Genomic DNA, 17,801 nt, shown 5'->3' with positions numbered 1-17,801 from the left:
GAATACCTGTTTTGTCAGGCTCGAGACAATTAGTTCATTATTTACTGCTCAAGCCAATGCAACATGCAAAGTCCATGTTTCTCACTGTATTGGCTCCTTTGCTTTAAAGTTTGTTTTGTTATGATTCTATAGCCCTTTTATTATACAGATTGTAGCCAAAATGCACTTTTAGACAGTATTTATGTATTTTCTTGATTTTATGAAGAAAAATGAACAACCACAAAACAACACCCCCCCCCAAAAAAAAAAAAAAAAAACAACCAAAAAAACCCAACAAACAACCCAACCCAAGCTATTTAATTAACTAACTTTGTAAGCGTGTAATCCAGTCTGAGACTTTTTAGCTGCCCGTGGAACAGTTTCCCTAAAATAGATGTCCTTCAGTTCTCTGAGGAACCGAAAGTTTCACCAAAGACCACCGGGGGGAGCAGCCACTTGTGGCAGTGCCGCCTTTTTGTGGAGACTCTAAAGACCTGGCCTCGTTAAGACAGTGTAGGAAATCTGGGCATCAAAATTAAAGGACTGGTTTGGTGCCTAAGTAATTGCATAGGGTTCAAAAATTTATCGTATTCCTTGTGGAATCTGTGCTAAAACTGTATCTCTTCCCTAATTAATCTTTTCCATTATCTTGTGGGCCCTACCTTTAGCTGTCTCCCACTAGCTAAGCCTCCTTTTACTGTTTCCACCCTTTTCTTTATTAGCTTTGGTTTTCAGTTGCCAGCTTTAGTTATAGGAACTGATGCAGTTAAACCGGCTAATATTTAAAACACGGAAGGCAAATAAAATGCATTACTGGCAAAATAGATTATTTCAGGGAGCAAATCTACAAAACTTAAAGCATTAAATACGAAGTTTTCAACTTGAATGTTACTGTTCAGAAGAAGAGGTAAAACCCAACAATTCACAGTAGGAGGTGGAACAGTCAGGGCAGTAACCTCCATTTTTCATCTGTTTTTCTACACTAGAGATGGTTCTACTAAACACTTTTGTCTCCTCTGATCCAATTATGTTTCACAATGAGGCAAAAGGGAAACTCACTGGCTATAAATTTTTTTTTTTTTAGAAATCTAAGTATTTGAGATTTTTTTAATAGATTGAAACATTCTATTTTATCACCTATAATTATACTAAGGTGTATCTTATATAATATATAGTATACAATATATAGTATTTTAATAATACTATATAATTATGCTATACCCAGAGGTCTTTCAATCCTCTTTAGACAGTAAGAGATCTTTAAGAGAAAAGTTGATCTTGTACTTGTTTTCAACTACTTAAAAGCTATTGATATCTATAGCCCAAGATAGCCTCTACATTATCTTAATCTGAAAGCACTTCCTGATTCCTTTCAAATGACAATACCTGTAGAAATTAATCATATCTTTAGTCTATATTAGCAGACTTCTTCCCAAGTGTGCCCAAAATATTGGCTAATTATGTGGCTAATGCACTTCCTTTACTTACTTGCTTCAGATTCATATCCAAATCAGGTAATGTAAAAAATTGACCAGGAATATAATTGCATTGAAGATGAAATACACCTGTCAAAGCACCCTTTGCACACCTGAGTTTTACCCTCCAGGCATTTCTATGAAATACTTTAGCTGCTTGCCAGGTGTCAGATCAGGATGATTATTTCAAATGCACCATGACTGTATTTATGCTTTAAACAAACCTTTATTTTGTAAAGCTTAAAAACTTAATGTATTTGCAAAACCATAAATAAACCAAAAGGAAACAACTTACACTCATATGGAAGTTAGCTTTATATTAAAATCTAGACAAGGAAAAAAATTTTCTACGTTCATTTGGACCTTTTAAATCTAGACTCAATTTCAGAGTAAGATTTTACTTATATCTTACTGATATTTAAAGGCTGAAGTTTATTGCAGGCGTGTCACTGTCACTTTCAAATAGTTGGCAGTTTCATTCCAGGTAAACTTAATGTAGTTCTTACATGGACAGGTTTTGATTTCCAAGTAATGCTTTGAAAACAGAAGATCTGGGTCATTACAATGTTTGTTCTACTGCACAGTAGGTTGAAATGTGTCACATACTAAACTTTATTCACCTCAGCTGTATCACTCTCTCAGAGCTGTAATTCTTCTCGGCTCACTCTAAAATATGATCTACAGACATAGCTATGTTACTGGCGTACATTGTGTGCGGTAAGGAAAAAGACCAGTCCTTTAAAAACTCAGTGTACCAGGTAAAATATAAGCTATATCAACAAAACAACTGTTTCGCGCAGATAAGCAGCATTTGTTTCCATTACTCAGTACAGCTCAATTAGCAAACTGTTTGCAATGCAGATCAACTCCAAGAAAGTTTATACAGGTCCCAGAATATCCTGTGTCTCTACAATGTCAGCATTTGCTGCAGAACTTATGTCTAGAAGGAAAAGCAGGTCTCATGGCTCCCATGAAGATCAAATTGACTACACAGCAGTGCGATACTACAGCTTCAAAGATGAACTGACCTAGTCATCTCAGTGGGATGCCAAGTTAATGCACTTTCTCTGGCGTCTCGAAGTGTATCTCCTGCAAAAAAATACCATTTTCCCTTCCAAAAAGTAGTTTCTGCCAGTAACTTCTGCAATTCAAAAATCTTCAGTATTTTAAGTATGTGCCAATGACTTAGATTAAAAATCATTAATGATGAAATGTATAAGGAAAAAAGACCCTCCCTGGGTTGTATCCAGCTTTATATATAATTCATTCAAAAATCCTTTTAAGTATAGCTGCCACAGAACTCTCTGGATGCTATTTGAAAAGCTGCAGCCACCTGTGTAAAATATGCCCTTCAGTGTAAGGCAGAGTGCACAGCACCTCATTTCTACAGTCATACTAGTTCAGGACTAAATATTCTGAACATACAATCAAACCAGAGATGTTTATCTCTGCCAGTGCAGTGAAAGGACAAGGTTAGAAACCATGAAGTCATTAAGTGCTTGGTGATAGACTCCTCTCCGTATCTTAACATCTGAATCAATTTAACTGTGTACATCACTGATACCACAGTGAGATATGAGTCAGAAAAAGGAACTTCCAAAGCCATACATTTTGTCCCTATAAAAATACATATATGAGTACTGTCAATCTTAAGAAAACAGAGTTAAAATACAAACACTTGGTTACATTTGCATAGTTGTGAAAATTTATTAGTTACAGTGTAGTGAAAATTAACTTTTTTGGTACAGGCAGAAATAAAAACATACATTATATATATATAAAAAAATCACAGCTTTAAAAACTGGCTTACGTTGTTTAAAATGAGTAAATCTGGTTGCATTTCAAGGCATTGGACTTTAATACTTAATTTTATGCCAAACCATCACACAGTGCAAGAAATATTCTGCAATAGTACAAATTCCATACAGCAGGCTTCAGAGTATTTAGTCTCACAGAATCTCATGGTGGCAAAAACAAATGTACTGAATACACAAAACATCGCTGAAGTTCTTCTTTCTTTACACAGTCTTTATTACAAAAATATCAACTTGTGAATTTGACAGTGTATTCTACAAATAAATGCACCATGAACAACAGGAATTGAAACTTTGGGAGTTACTTTACAAAGTGTATTATAAAAATAAATTATATGGCAAACATCAAACAAAATCAAGCATGTGCCTTAGGCTTTGCAAATAAAAGTGAAATTCAGGTGGCAGAAAGACTGCTTCTTTCTCTTTGACTATGTACTTTCAAAATACCAGCAAGGCCCTTCATTCTTAAAGCTCTACCAAGAAACAATATATAAAATATAATGGAAGCAATAAATACTTCCACAAGTAATCAGTAGCACAAGTGACCCTGGTGTTGATGGCAGAGGGCTTCTACAGTGTTCCATCCAACTCGCAAAGAGGGTAGTGCACACAGAGAGCATAGAGCAGGGGCAGTAACTCATCTAGAGTTCATGCGCAACTGGTGAATGATGACACTCTCTAGAAGAAAAGAGAGCAAAACACTTGGTTTTATGAAACTGCAAATACTTTACAAGTTACTTTATAGAACACAATGGCATTGCAAAGCATTTTACTTCTAGGCAAGTCTCACAGACTTACTCGCACATCACTGGTTGATAAAACTCTGCTGGCTAATGCTACAAAGAGAAACTAAATTAAACTAGGCTAAGGCTTAGAGGGCCTTGGCTTCCACTTCCATGTCAAGACCATCATTTGGTTGTCCATAGGGAAAAATAACAATACAGTTGAATGGATTAAACCACAGGGACACACAGGTTCCAGTCCCACACCCGAAGAAGACCTGGATACGGGTCTCTTCTGTCCTCTCTAATCAAACCCATCATAAACCTGTTGGCAATTTTGAAATGGGGATGAGGAAGAGGTATGGGGTTATTTCTCATCTAAATTTGTGTTAGAAACCTATGCTAGCTTTACTCAGCAAGTCTGCTTGAATTTTGCTACTGACTTTAATGGGGATAAATTTCAGCCACAGTATGCAAAACTAAGTGTTGGCATTGTCTTTGAAAGGGTTTAACTTTGCCTTGTGTGTAACACAGGAGATCTCTCATCCTGATTAATCTTTGAGCTCTGCTGAAATACTACATGACCTTTCTTCATCTATCTATATGCACTGTGCTTACAGTCAACTTTTTAATGTAAGAATTTAGCTATCAATGACATTTTTCTCTGCAAAGGTGTAATTTATGCATTTCAGATAACATAACTGTACCAGTGTTAACTAGAAACATGCAATTATACATTTTTAGACATACTTATTTTCCTAATTGAAAATAGTTTTAAGATTCTTTCCTCTTTTAATAGTCTGAAGATTTGTCATGATTTACACGACCCAAGAAATTACACTAATTGTACCATTATTCCCTTTCACGTTTGACTTCTGCCTTTGTTTCCTAACTAATATTTGCAAGATGTTTGATTAAGTTCATTGTAAGAAGGGGAAAAAAACCACAAAAAAACCCAAACCAACAAACACAGAAATTTTCCGTGTACTCTTAATGCCAGAACTTTGCCACTAGATGGCACACTCCAGTGCTGCGTTTCTTACATGGTGACTCAGAAAAGCAGGATTAAGGCAACGTTGAAGAAAGTATGTTAAGGCAAATGAAATAATAGAATTTCCCAAATAGAAAGTATTTATTTTCCCTATAATTTATCAATACCAAATGATTTTCACCAAGACATGTATACCAGTTCTACGAAATCTGAGCAATGAATGTGAAGGATCTACAGTAGGATTTTACCTTAGAACCAGTGCTGTTCTCTAACTCCAAGCACTTGCAGAATACGATGTAAAAAGCTGCATTTATATAATATCAGATTTTAACCTCAGGTGAACTCTCCCATTAATTTCAATGGGAGTCACGCAAACTCTATATGAAACACTTTTTCCTTAATATTCATACACATTACATATTAAGAGTTTAGATGCAAAATTCTAAAAACTAAATGGGTAACAGAAAAAAACCATGCTCCTTGTAAAGGCTAAGTCACTGACTGAACAGCAAAACTGTGGCACGCTCCTGAATCAGTCATCTTCCTACAGACCAAGAATAGCAATGATGCAGAAAACAGGAGAAATAATAGAAAAATCAAGTCATTTCCACTTCTCGTATTCATTTGTTCATTCATTTCTCACACATATATGTATGCTCCTACTTTGTCTGTTGGCTGTTTATGTTTGAAATGCTTATATATGTAAAAATATATGTATTATGCACACACATGCACACACACACTCCAGTTACTAAAAGGTGTCTGAGCAGATCTTAAGCTAAAATTACAGTAGGACAGATTTTGTCAGAGTTCTGTTTGACCAACCTCTGTAGGAATATTAGTAGATCTCTAGGATACAATTACATATTTTTTCCTACGGTTATAGTTATCAATATTTCAAGGAGCTATGAATTTACTTAAACAGAACAATTTATTTTAATGACAGGAAAAGAAAACAAAGTTAACGTAAAATGTCTAGTTCTGCTTTCAGTCCCACTGATGTAAATCAGAACTTCTCCAGGAAACACATCACTAACAGCTGGCCTATGAAAAATACTAGTTCATATAATGAAGCACATCAACCGACATTTTAACATACGAAGTTTAATTTCTTCTTACAATATACACAAACAAATAACACCAGATAATACAAAAGTGTATGTACCACAGACAAGGCACGCCCAAGCAACAAAGAGAATTTTACATCAGTATTTCTATTTTTTTACTCCTGAAGAGAGTTTTCGAAGTGAAGAACCATTCATACCTGACTCTCAGAGCTGATAGCTCTGCATCTGAGAGCGGTTGACCCTGACTGCATCTTCCAAAAAGCCTAGAGCAGTGTGTAGGGAGTAAGATTCAAAGTGAAGTTAACATCTACAATGAGAAATGTTGCAAAGAGTTTTGCCAGAGAGAGCTCAGGCAAAATTAAGGGGAAAAAGGTAACTCCCAGTGACACAGGGGATCGAAACATTTTCCTAAATGAAAACTAGTTTGAAAGATGAGCTCACAGAAAGTCCTGCCAGCAAAATACAGGTTTCAAGGTGACTCAATGAAATCAGCCACTGATGTGTGATGGGAATATATAATTGGTCTGAAAATTGTCCTGACTGTGCCAAGCACCTGAAACCCAGCAGGACAGTAGCTTACTCTCTTTAAAGACATGCTTTTCCAGATCTGATCAAAATTATTGAATAGTCATGTAAAGATTGAGCACATTTTAGCACGTGTCACATATTTCAGGCAGTAACATATGACTTGGCATCCAGGTGGCATGAATCAACATACTAATGTGACTCCAGAGACGACTCACATGATGCTAATTACTACGACCTGTAAGTGGTTTGAGGTTTAAATATGGTGACATGCATACTGTATGGGCATGTTCTGATGAGCCACAAAATGTCTATCTGTTTTGTGAAAAAATCACACTAATGGATGTCATGAAAGGAAAAAAGATGGGCAAAATAAATCAAAATCTCTGTGTAACTGCTATTATTTACTTAGCACATGCACTGATCTGAGAGGAATCCCCCAGGCAGTCGGGTTGAAGTTCTGTACTCCCTCATTTTCAGTCACACTTACTCAAATGTATTGCTCTGCTATTGACTACATTAGCAACACTTGTATGTAACAGTAATTCAGGTGACAGGATCTAATCTAGGTAACGCAGTGGAAAACTAGTAAGTTTCTTATTAGGAACTAGATTTAAAATCATAGAATCATAGAATATGGTTGGAAAGGACCTTAAGATCATCTGGTTCCAACCCCCCCTGCCATGGGCAGGGATAACATACTAGACCATGTCACCCAAAATCACAGAGATCATCTGGAGAACTGAGGGTGCACCTTCTCAGTCCACATGTGCTGCTCATGAGTGGGTTGGTGTTCTCCCTGCTCTTCCCCTTCTTCACCTTACTGCTGTCCCAAGCCATACGTTCCCACTGTTGGGCTTGAGTTATCACTACTACCTATATGGCCACACAGTCAACTAACAGCAAATCCTACCAAAAATACAAAGATTCGTTCTCAGCCAGCTCAGTTCCTGATGAAGCACTCTTAACTATCAGCATTACTCTTAAGTTGCTACTTAAGTTTTGCTACTGAAATTTGCTACTGTTCAATTTCATTAAAATACAGAGAAAAAGGTAGGAAAGAAGAAGCATGAAGGTGAGTCATTCAGATGATCCCCTTGGCAGAGGAAGGCATGGTTTCTGCATTGTACTCCTGTAATGTAGAATACACAAGAAGCCCTGTAAATAAAAGTCCTAATATTTTCTTATGGATTGGTGTATCAGAGTTCAATTTTTTGGTGCCTAGTAAAATCTGAGGTCTGAACAAAGCTTTCCTTGTGCTATTTCTGACATCACTCTCTTGTGCTCGTGCTTTGATGTTGTTCATTTGAAGAATGAAGGTGAGCTCATGCTACATTCTTCCATGCGGTGAGGCACTGCTAAGGTCTTGTTCCTCTTCTCTATCACCCTTTTCATTAAACTAGAAGAACTTGTTCTGGAGACGTCTATTTGTCAGGTTTTGTTGAAATGGGTTGATGCGTTCAATCTCACTCATCAGCGAAGGACAGATGGAGGGATGGATGAACCCAGACGCTTCATCTTATAAGCCTTCTTTTCTGAAAAGGCCAGGCTCAAAGGCAGCCTTTGGAACAGGGAGCAGAATCCAGGGGGCTCCCTCCTTCTAGTTCAATATCCTGACTGCTCAACCACTCTCTTGTTCCTGCTCAATGAATACAGAAGCCCTCCATTGCAGAACAGCACAGCCTTTATAGGAGGGAATGAGAATGCTGCCTTCTTCCCTCTCAACTGTCAGTGCCATTGGTGAACCTGGCTGGAGCTGATGTGGGTTTGAGTCTCCTCGGATAATGGTGAGAAGGGGGACCAGTCTCCTACCTTTGAAGAAAGGCTTCAGTCAAAAGCTTCTTAAAATAAGCAGCACTACCCCTACGTTTGTGTAATATTTGATCTACTAGGAGGCATTCATGATACCACAGGTACTTTAAAACAGTCACTTGTTTCCTACACCTTCCTTCTTTCTTTTTCTGGCCCAAGCACCTGGAACTAAGCTATGCTAAAGCCTTTATGCCTTTTTTGCCAGATTCCTTTTAGTTCAGATCAGTTCCTCGGTTAAGTTCAAACACTTGTGCCAGCTCAAAGGACAGCTACATGGAAGTAAGTACTTTCTTGGCTGGAGGTGACAAAGAAAGGACTACAGCTTTTGACTCCAGTGTGGGGTTACATCCTGACTTTAAGTGACCGTGAAACTGGGGCTTGACTTAAAGCCCTTAAGAGGATTATGGATATCATATATAGATTATGGATCTCAGTCAGGTTCAGAGGCTGCAGTGCTAGTCATGTCACAACTGGAACACTGACTAGACAAGGGCAGTGGAAGAACTTCAGGAAGATCTTCAGGATACCTCCGGGGCTTAGGTACTGTGTTAAGACATGGCCATCTAAATTGCCTTCTGGAGCTGACCTACTGAATGGAGACTCTTCCTAGAGCCACTAAACATAACTGTCTTCAGTTCAGAGGAAATTCCAGTATAAAAAAGGCCGTTATGCTTCAACTTTTAAGACATCTGAACTATAGGCTTTCTTTTTGCTTCACCTGACCTTTCTTCTGCCTTTAAGAAACAAGAATCTCAAGTCAGTTAAAACAGGTGTTAAAAATGATAAGTACAGCTAAATACCTATTTTTAGCTACTGTTTAAACCAGTTGCTTGATTCCAACTCTTTAGGCTCCTGCTATGGAGCAAAAGCTCCTTTGCATTTTGCTGCCCCCAGGAAAAATAACAGGACCCTTGGTCTGACCCGTCTGGAATTTATCATGTCTGTCTCACAAAATCCTACTGACTCTACAAGAGTAATCCCGAGCTTGTGCCTGCAGTTTGTATTCAGTTGTGCTTATCTCTGTGTCCTGGATTTCAGGTACCACTAAGACTGGCTTGTTTCTTCAGGTGAATTAGTTTCTTAGATCTCAAGCAACTCAAACAAATTTTTCAGCCACAGGCACATGTAGGATATTGCCTTGGATATAACAACAGTTAACTAAGGAACTGCATTTCTTTGAAGCAAGGATCTGAAAAGGAAGGCGTAAGGCAGCTGTAGTTCATCACTGTATCAAGCCACATTAGCTTGGGGCTCATGTTCACAATATTATTTAAATGTCTGTTTTGACCTGAAGACTTGCTTCAGTGCCAGTATTTAGAGTAAATATCCGGAAGAAAAAGCTCTTAATGTGTTTCCTTCAAACATCTGCTAAAAAGTCTACATTACAATAAGAACAGTAAGATCTTGGCAACAATTTATTGACAAATTGAGGCTTTTAAGTGATAACACATAAAAGGATTAGTTGAGAGGATCTGGCGTATTTCTGGCATAGTAAGTGCCATTGGTTGCTAGTTCCAGTTTCCAATTTTTACGTGAAATAATGGGAATTGAGTGTTGTGAAAAATGCTACTAATAACGAATCTGATTTTCAGATGTCATAGGAACCTAAACATTAACAGGTATTGCTTGTGCTACACATGTAAAAACTGAAAACTACTTCTTTCTGATGCAGCAGCAGCTTTTACAGCACAGACAAAATGCCCTTCATGTGAATAATGAAATGCCACGTTTATGCTGGGATAATGGCCATATCTGGATCTTAAATTGGAAAGCAACACAAAGTGCAGACTGAAGACTAAACAACACTTGGATTGACTATAATTTTGTTGACCTTCCATAGCAGATTCTTTCATCAAATCTCTTCTCCCAGACAGAAATCCATTCAATATTTCACCCACTGGTGCATTTTCTTTTCTGTGAATTGTATTTATTATTTATTGGTGGTCTTCTTGCCTTGCCTTCTGAAAGCTATTCCTAGCCACTGGGTCCTTTACAGCTTGCTGTGGTGGCTGAGGTATTATGCACATTTAAAACTCTCCTTTATCAATGTGCTCGACTCCATTTCTTTTGGTTGTGACTTTCTTCTGTGGAAATAGATCACTTACTGGAAATGCCCTTTCATAACTTTACTGTTATTAAAGAAACAATCATAGCAATCATCTGTATCCACACCATTTCCATGCTGGAACAATTCCTTAATACATGCTTAAAGATGCAAACATATAAATGAGGAAATCACAAAGAGGGAAGGAAAAACAATGAATCACCATGACATTGTGAGACAGTCTGTATCTAAGACAAAATATTTCAAACTGAGAATTGAGAGCAACTTCCATACCAAACCTTCTCTCTTTCACTGTCTGTACCTGAGCTGTGCCTTTAGATAGCAACTTCTGCCAACAGCAGTCTGTGCTGACATGCCCTCTAAGACGTAAGGATGCTTGGCAACTAAGGTTTAAAAATAGCACAAGTTCACCCAGCCAGGAAAACTGAACACGCAGTGAAGTCAACGGAGTGACTTGCTTCATAGCCTTTAGTGGTCTTTGGATCAGGCACAAATGGACTGTATTGATTTTAGCCAGATGAGTGTTTTCTCAAGCTTTTTCTAGAGACCAAACACCTTCTGGCTCAGTTGCCTTCATCAGACCCCTGAGCTGGCAGTATCCCAGTGTGTGTAAGTCAGGGACCTGATTGTAAGTACTGTTCACAAGCATTAACCCCCTGTGGAAGAAAGAGCTGCTGTTTAGCATGGCTGCTGCTGAACATTGTGCAACCTCCCTCACCCTTGAACTTTGTAACTGCCTTCAGAAAGCAGCTCACCACTGAGAAACACTGATTTGGATGGAGACTCCTACAGAGAAGGCTGGTCACACAGTGCCCATCCTTTCACTCTTCCTCTCCCTCCCACCACTGAGGTACTAGCTTTTATTAAAACAGGACCTCAAGTGCACCGTCTCCTGGCATTGCTTCCCCAGGCAATGTGACATCTCAGCAATGTGATCACAGGCAGGAAGGCAAGTGCCCCATGCAGTAGCAAAAGTGGGAAGTGATTTGTTAAGGTGGAAGACAACCTAGTAAAAGTGATCAAACTCCTTTTGATCTATTAAAAAGTGGCCAAGTCTACCATTAAGAATTCCTGAGCAAGGTTACTGATCTAGAGCAGTTGCCTCATTCTCGCATCTTAGGCTGAAAATCTTCCTGGTGTCCAACTGCCTTATGATTACTTTTAAATTTTCTTTTTTAAACTTCAGTAAGAAAACAGAAGGATGTTGTTACTTAAGTAGTCACTGCACACACATTAGTTTGTTGGAAGTGACAACTCTATTAGTACAGGCAAACGTGAGCAACTACACAGACAGGGGGCTGACTTCCATGGTAGCAGTAAAACCTGCAGAACATACCCCCTGAGCCACCGCCATCAGCCCTGACCCCCACCCAGGGAGGCAGAGCTGCTGGCTGAAGATTTCTTCAGTTCTATTTTCATAGACTGAGTCTCGGCACGAGGCTCGAATTTTGTCACATTTCCTGCTCCTGGGGCTGCCACTACTGGCTTTCCTGCTTTCATACCTTTTGACACAGGAATGCGGGTCGGTGTAGGTCTCGGGGATGACCCATCCTGTCCAGTCTGCAAAGGAGAGAAACAGACAGAAATGACATGAATAGAGCACTAGTTCCTCTCGTATATGCTCATCTTATGCTTTTCATTGGTTCTTCATTTACCTCTCCAGCAACAATGATGTCCCAAATCACACCTATCAGCAAATTAATGTTCACATTTGGAACCTGGGTGTAGCACATACTGGTAGAGTAGGGGCAAAGGTACAGTCAGGATCAAATGGGTTTCCCAGAGCTGAGGTTGGGTGTTTTGTATCAAGATGTCACAGGGATGGAAATCCCTGCAACACTCTGATTCCACATCACGATGCAGAGCAAGACAGCCTTAGAGGCTACTGAAGAGGCTATACTGGCTTAGCTGTCACACAGGTACTATATTAGCATCTTGCACAGCGGCTAGCATGGGTACTTAAAACAGTATAGCCACCTGAGGCTAATGCTGAACTCAGAGTAACAGCTGTGTTTCCAGAGCTGGGGCAAGAGTTCTCAGCATTACAGACGAAATTAAACTTTGCTTTAAACTGAGGAATTCAGAATACATTTTAAAAAACTCAAAATGGCCCAAGTGTTTGAGGAGCCAAGCATGGGGCTGGCGACCCAACACAGCTCCTATTAGCAATCTGTGCTCTTCTGGAGCACCAGCTGGAGGCCAGGCTGGCTATCCTATAGGTTGAAAATGCAATCAGTGCACACACTTAGGCAACCAAATCCCACTGCGTAAATGCACAAGGAGCACCTGGATAGGACAAAAAAAAGACTCCAAAGGGCCAACTGCTATCTTCTCTCCATTGGCCAGATAATCTTGTACATACTCTTGCCAGGCCAAAAATGGAAGCTACCCCTTATGGACCATGACCTAAAGAAAATACTTATAACCATGACAATTCTGAAAGAAGAATGTGTTTTATCTTTTGCAGTGTGCAATACAGACACAAATATTAATGGTGACAACTTCAGTGGTTCAGCTGAATTTCTTATGTGGCTTTTTTCTGTGCAGATAATGGACAAAAACTTGATCTCACGCAAGAAAACACTTCTCATAAGATCCTGGAATCCTAGCTAGACCCATCTGCTAAATGACCGAATTCTGCAACTTACGACATGTAAGCAAAATAAACCTGCTAAACTGCTGAAATAGATTGAATTATGGGATTGTGTCGAACACAACATGTATTTGCACATTTACTTAAAAATGCTCTCTAAAATGCTCCACGAAGCAGCATTTTTCTCTCTTGAAGGATTTCCAGCCAGTAGCATCAGAGCATTCTGTCTGCATCTTGAGTATTCAAAGGAAAACCATTCCTTAATCTTCTAAGAACAGTTTCAAAACCCCATGTGTACACACACACAAAAAAATCACAATTGGAAAACTTGAATGCTGTCTGCCTGGCAGGAAGGAAGCCATTTTCAATAACTAAAAGCAACATTTACAATAGCAGTCTGAAGGCTAATATGGAACTCACATGTAGATGTCAAAACAAGTTAGGCCCATACAATTCTGTAGGGCAAAACATGCAAATGCATTCCATCAGCCTTGGAAAATATGTCAACATCCCAGGGAACCCAAATGACAAACATCTTGTACTCCCTGAAAGAGTTCCACAGTGTGTAAACATGAGGCAATCAAATGAAGTAGCTGGAATCTCAAGCATTTCTTCAGCTTTATTCACATGTAAATTATTAACTAAGGATTTGGGTGCTTTCATGTTACTAATTTCAACCCTAAATCACTCAAACACACTTTGAAAAGAGCTCTATCTTGCTTTAAATTTCTTAGCCTTCCTTACAGCATACTGACATGCTGAGCATATGGAAGCTAATGCCTGCTTCACACGCAGCTGCAGCTGCAAAAGCATTTTGTGTTTGCTAAGTGAAATGGCACAAAGATGGCTCTCCAGCAAGCCTTTGGCAAGAGTGACAGGGTAAGCAAGCAGAGGACACTCTGGTATGTGTCTGTAGTGTCTGTGGCAGAGAACCCACACGACCGTCTGCCTCTTGGTCATTTCTTCCAAGAACCAAGCTCTAAGCAATTCCCTCCAGCCCTGTTTGTGTGTAGGCTGCTGTCTTCTGGCTGATACAGGAATGTGGCTCCAACCAGAAACCAAGTCATACGCAGCCAGCACAGAGACGCAGCCCGGCGGGATGCAGAGTGATGCTGGCTGGCTCTGAGCTGGCAGTACATGGTGCTGGAACAGCACAAGGGGCCAAAGCAAGGTTAGCAAATACATTACTGGGCACAAGATAAATACACGCAGCCACTAAGCTGGTTATGTCAATAATTAGCACTCGCTGCAGACACTGGCAGGTATATCAAGCTGAGAGCTTGCAGTAAGATTGGACAGTGCCATTGAAGGAAGAAAAGCAATCTGAGTGTACAGTACATTTAGCACGGTTTTTAGTAGTTTATAACAGATCCTGCTTAGTGCATTTTATTGCTACACCAAAAAAAGTGCTTTCATGCACACATTCACTTTTGGAAGATTCGAATAACAAAGGTTCAGTATTTGTTCCCATCAGACTAGGGACTAGCTTGCACTGGATAGAAATGGTTCAGTTCAGTGGCTGACACAGATAACTAGTGCAATTTGAGATGCCCTGGTCTACACAAGCTACAGGGGCTGGCAGTTCAGACAGGATCCAAGGAGACATGCAACCTCTGATAAAGCAGCTGGAAGTTAGGCAGTCTACTTGACAGCACTTAAAATGACACTATACAAGTGTGTTTAGGCAACTGAATCCTGAAAGTGTGGGACTTGAGATCCAGTCGATACCATCAGTGGAGGCCAGTGGGCAATCCAGCTCACACTGAAGCAAGCAGGTCTGAGCTGAGCCAGCACACAGGGCTCAGTGCTGACAAGGGGACTGATGACTAGGGACTGACGACTAGGGACTGACTCAGTTTCCTGCACTGAGGCATCTTGTGCCATCTGAGGTATCATGTCGGCATCCAGTGCAGAAAGGTACAGGTCCATGTAATATCTACCAGCCTCATGCACATGTCTCAGCTGCCACAGGGCATGCAGATAGCACCATGCACCTCTATACCAGAAAGTGAGCTGAGCCCTGGATTGTTAGTAACTCCAACAAAAGCTTAGAGCAGATGTGGGACACCTACAACAAACTAAATTTAGATGCTGCTCTCAAACTAAATGCTGCCAAAATGAAAGTAGTCTTATAGCTGTGTTAGCATGTGCCCAGTTAGCTCTGGCACCCAACAGCCTTTCTGCCATGCCTTCCTGCCTCGGTCACAGGACACTCTGCATGGTTGGTGCTGTGCCACTACGCTGGCTCTGCTGCAGCTGGGATTCCCTCTGTTCCCTCCAGATTTGCATGTCATGGGATCCACTATTTACCCTGGCAGGATAAATAAGTGGTGCTGGATGTCAGGCTTGCAGGAAGTGGGGAGCACAGAGTTGAACTGATTACAGGACTGACACCCATCCTGGTTAGTCAAAGATCCAAAATCCTACAGCCAAAGATAAGGTCTAAATAAAAAAAATAGCATACACACACCACAGGGTGGGTTTTTTTTGTCCCCCACATAATATTTGTTTTTATTCTGTGGGGGTTTTACTGTAACTATATGAACTGTCCTGGGAACAAGGACTTGGGCTAATGTGCTCAGGCAAGACTAACAACCAGGCTACAGTTTCAGGCTCATTTTGGTCTGCATATCCTCTGGTCTCATAGGCTTTAATTTTTGGTTATTCTGTGGTCCATCTGTAATAAACAAAATAAAATCATCTGCTTGGTCTGCTAGGGTAGTCCACATATCTTCCTGGGAGTGGGCTTGACTCTATCAAGCTAATTAGGACCAAACCACACTTTTTCCACTTCCGTGGCAATTACCCAAATCCATAGGCTATCATACAAAAGGAAGTTACCAGCAAAGGGTTGTGTTTGGTTTTTTCCAAACACCTTTTAATCCATGGGATTCATGGAATTCAAAAATCATGATGGTCCTTCACGAAACCACAGTCTCTGGTTTTATGCAGGGAGAGAGCACAGTTCAGTCTGAACCTTTAGAAGTACCATGTGGGTACCTTAGAATTAATTTCACTTGCAGTACTGAAAGTGACTTTATAAGTTCAGATTGGAAGAAGAGTTAAATGTTTTCAAATATGAAAACAGTGACTGCAAATCTGTTACAGCAACAGATGAGAGCAAGGAATTTCAGGACTATATTCCCCTGTGTAGCTTGGCACTGCATTAGGACATTGTACAAAGCATCACGGATGAGGAGACCTAAGGAAAAAAATAAAACCAGTGAGCTAACAAAGCAGCTGTGGATCAGATTGCTTTTTTTGAGTTTATGAACTTAACTCTCAAAATTATATCAATGTTGATTTCTTCTAAGGTGTCCTGGGTTCTAAGGTGTCCTGAGTGAGCGGCTGCATGGTTCTGAGTTACCGCCTGAGCTTAAACCACAACATAGGATTACTGAGTAAATGGTCACAGTTTGTTTCTTCTGACTAGGAATACTGAAATGTGTTTGCAAAGTAGTCATTTGCAAAACAGATGGTGAATCTACAACTTCTGTTTTTTTCAGGGGGTTAGGGAGGACAAGGCATATTAAGGCTTGTTCAGAGTTCCTTGCTCATCTAACTAGGGATCTTGAAAAACAAAGGGAAGCATAAGATAAAGTAAATCTTATGGTTGAAGCATTTCCTTACATTCCAAATCAGGGCGAATGAAGTGAAGAAAGAAGCCACTTTTTAGCCAGATGAAAACAAAACAGAAAAGTTTTGTCTGCCACAGTTCAGTGCATCATCACAGTAGAGATAGACATCTAGTAAAAAAGAATGAGGAACTCAAAGAAAAGAAGTTCTCCAAGCTTCTGAGAGACAAAGGAGTTTGTCAATGAACTAATTCAAGACTTAAAAAAATGAACAGTTCCCTCTAATATATAGGAAAACACTGTAAAGTATTTACAATACATTATGTATGTGGGGAGAGAGAGAGCGTGCATGTGCAATCCCAAATAGATCCGTATGACGAATGCAAGTTTTCTTAAGTCAGAGGGCTTAAATAGCAATGGCAGCCTCTCTCCAGAAGTGTGGAAATACATCTTAAATACACTTTGACATTTCAGCTTCGAAAGAAGTGGCTGAAGAGGAGTGTTGTAAGGGTCTGCAGACTCCTGAGTGGCATGGGCAAGTGAACAGGGGATGACTATTCAGTGTTTGTCAAGATACAAGAAAGAGGCTGTAACCAATGAAGGTATTGCATAGAAGGTATCAGACAAAAGAGCGTTTTTCCCAGAGCCCACAGCTGAATTCACTGCCCCCTGATGCTGTGGAAACAACAGTATAAATGAGTTCAAAAAGCAACTAGAAGAATAAACAGAAGAAAATGCTGCCACAGTCTATTAAACACAAAGATGTGGCTACAGGCCCTGGTTCAGAAAGAAATACCCACCTATTGCCAAAAACTGGGAACAGACACTGAGGGAAACATTACGCTGTGTGTTTACCCATTGAAAATAACCTTCCTCTGAGCATCTGTTGCAGGCTCTGTCTAGCTAAATAATCTTTTGGACTAACACAGTACTGCTGGTTTTCTGTTTTGGTTAAATTCTTCTTTCCCAGCGTATTTTCAACTAAAGCAATGCAAAGCAATGCCCTGTAATAAAGCTGGAGGGAGGACTATTTTAGTATGAAAAAGAAGCCAGAGTACCACCACAGAGGCACAGAGAGAATATAGCAATAAATACTCCTTCAGATGAAGCACTATTGTAATACGGCACTTACAGAAGTTGAGAATTTCAGAGGAACAGAAACAGCCCTACTATTCAGTGGTGG

At 39.8% G+C, this 17,801-nt stretch overlaps 1 protein-coding gene across 9 annotated transcripts in view; it reads right to left on the bottom strand.

The window, feature by feature from the left end:
• Positions 1-3,136: 3,136 nt before the first annotated feature.
• Positions 3,137-17,801, bottom strand: part of FILIP1 (filamin A interacting protein 1) — a 110,908-nt gene continuing 96,243 nt past the window's right edge. For 7 of the 9 annotated variants that reach the window (XM_065681399.1, XM_065681400.1, XM_065681401.1 and 4 more), the window contains one exon: positions 6,070-12,010. In XM_065681399.1, coding sequence (XP_065537471.1) covers positions 11,804-12,010 — 207 coding nt within the window. In that variant the 3' untranslated portion in view covers positions 6,070-11,803. Of the gene's footprint in view, positions 3,947-6,069; positions 12,011-17,801 lie in introns of those variants that run through there. The other 2 variants (XM_065681402.1, XM_065681404.1) reach the window with 2 other exon arrangements.

This window comes from Lathamus discolor, chromosome 5 (assembly GCF_037157495.1).
Source record: "Lathamus discolor isolate bLatDis1 chromosome 5, bLatDis1.hap1, whole genome shotgun sequence".
NCBI classification, from domain to species: Eukaryota; Metazoa; Chordata; class Aves; order Psittaciformes; family Psittacidae; genus Lathamus; species Lathamus discolor.
Note: the sequence above shows the minus strand (reverse complement) of the source record. Positions and strands in the feature narration are given on the sequence as shown.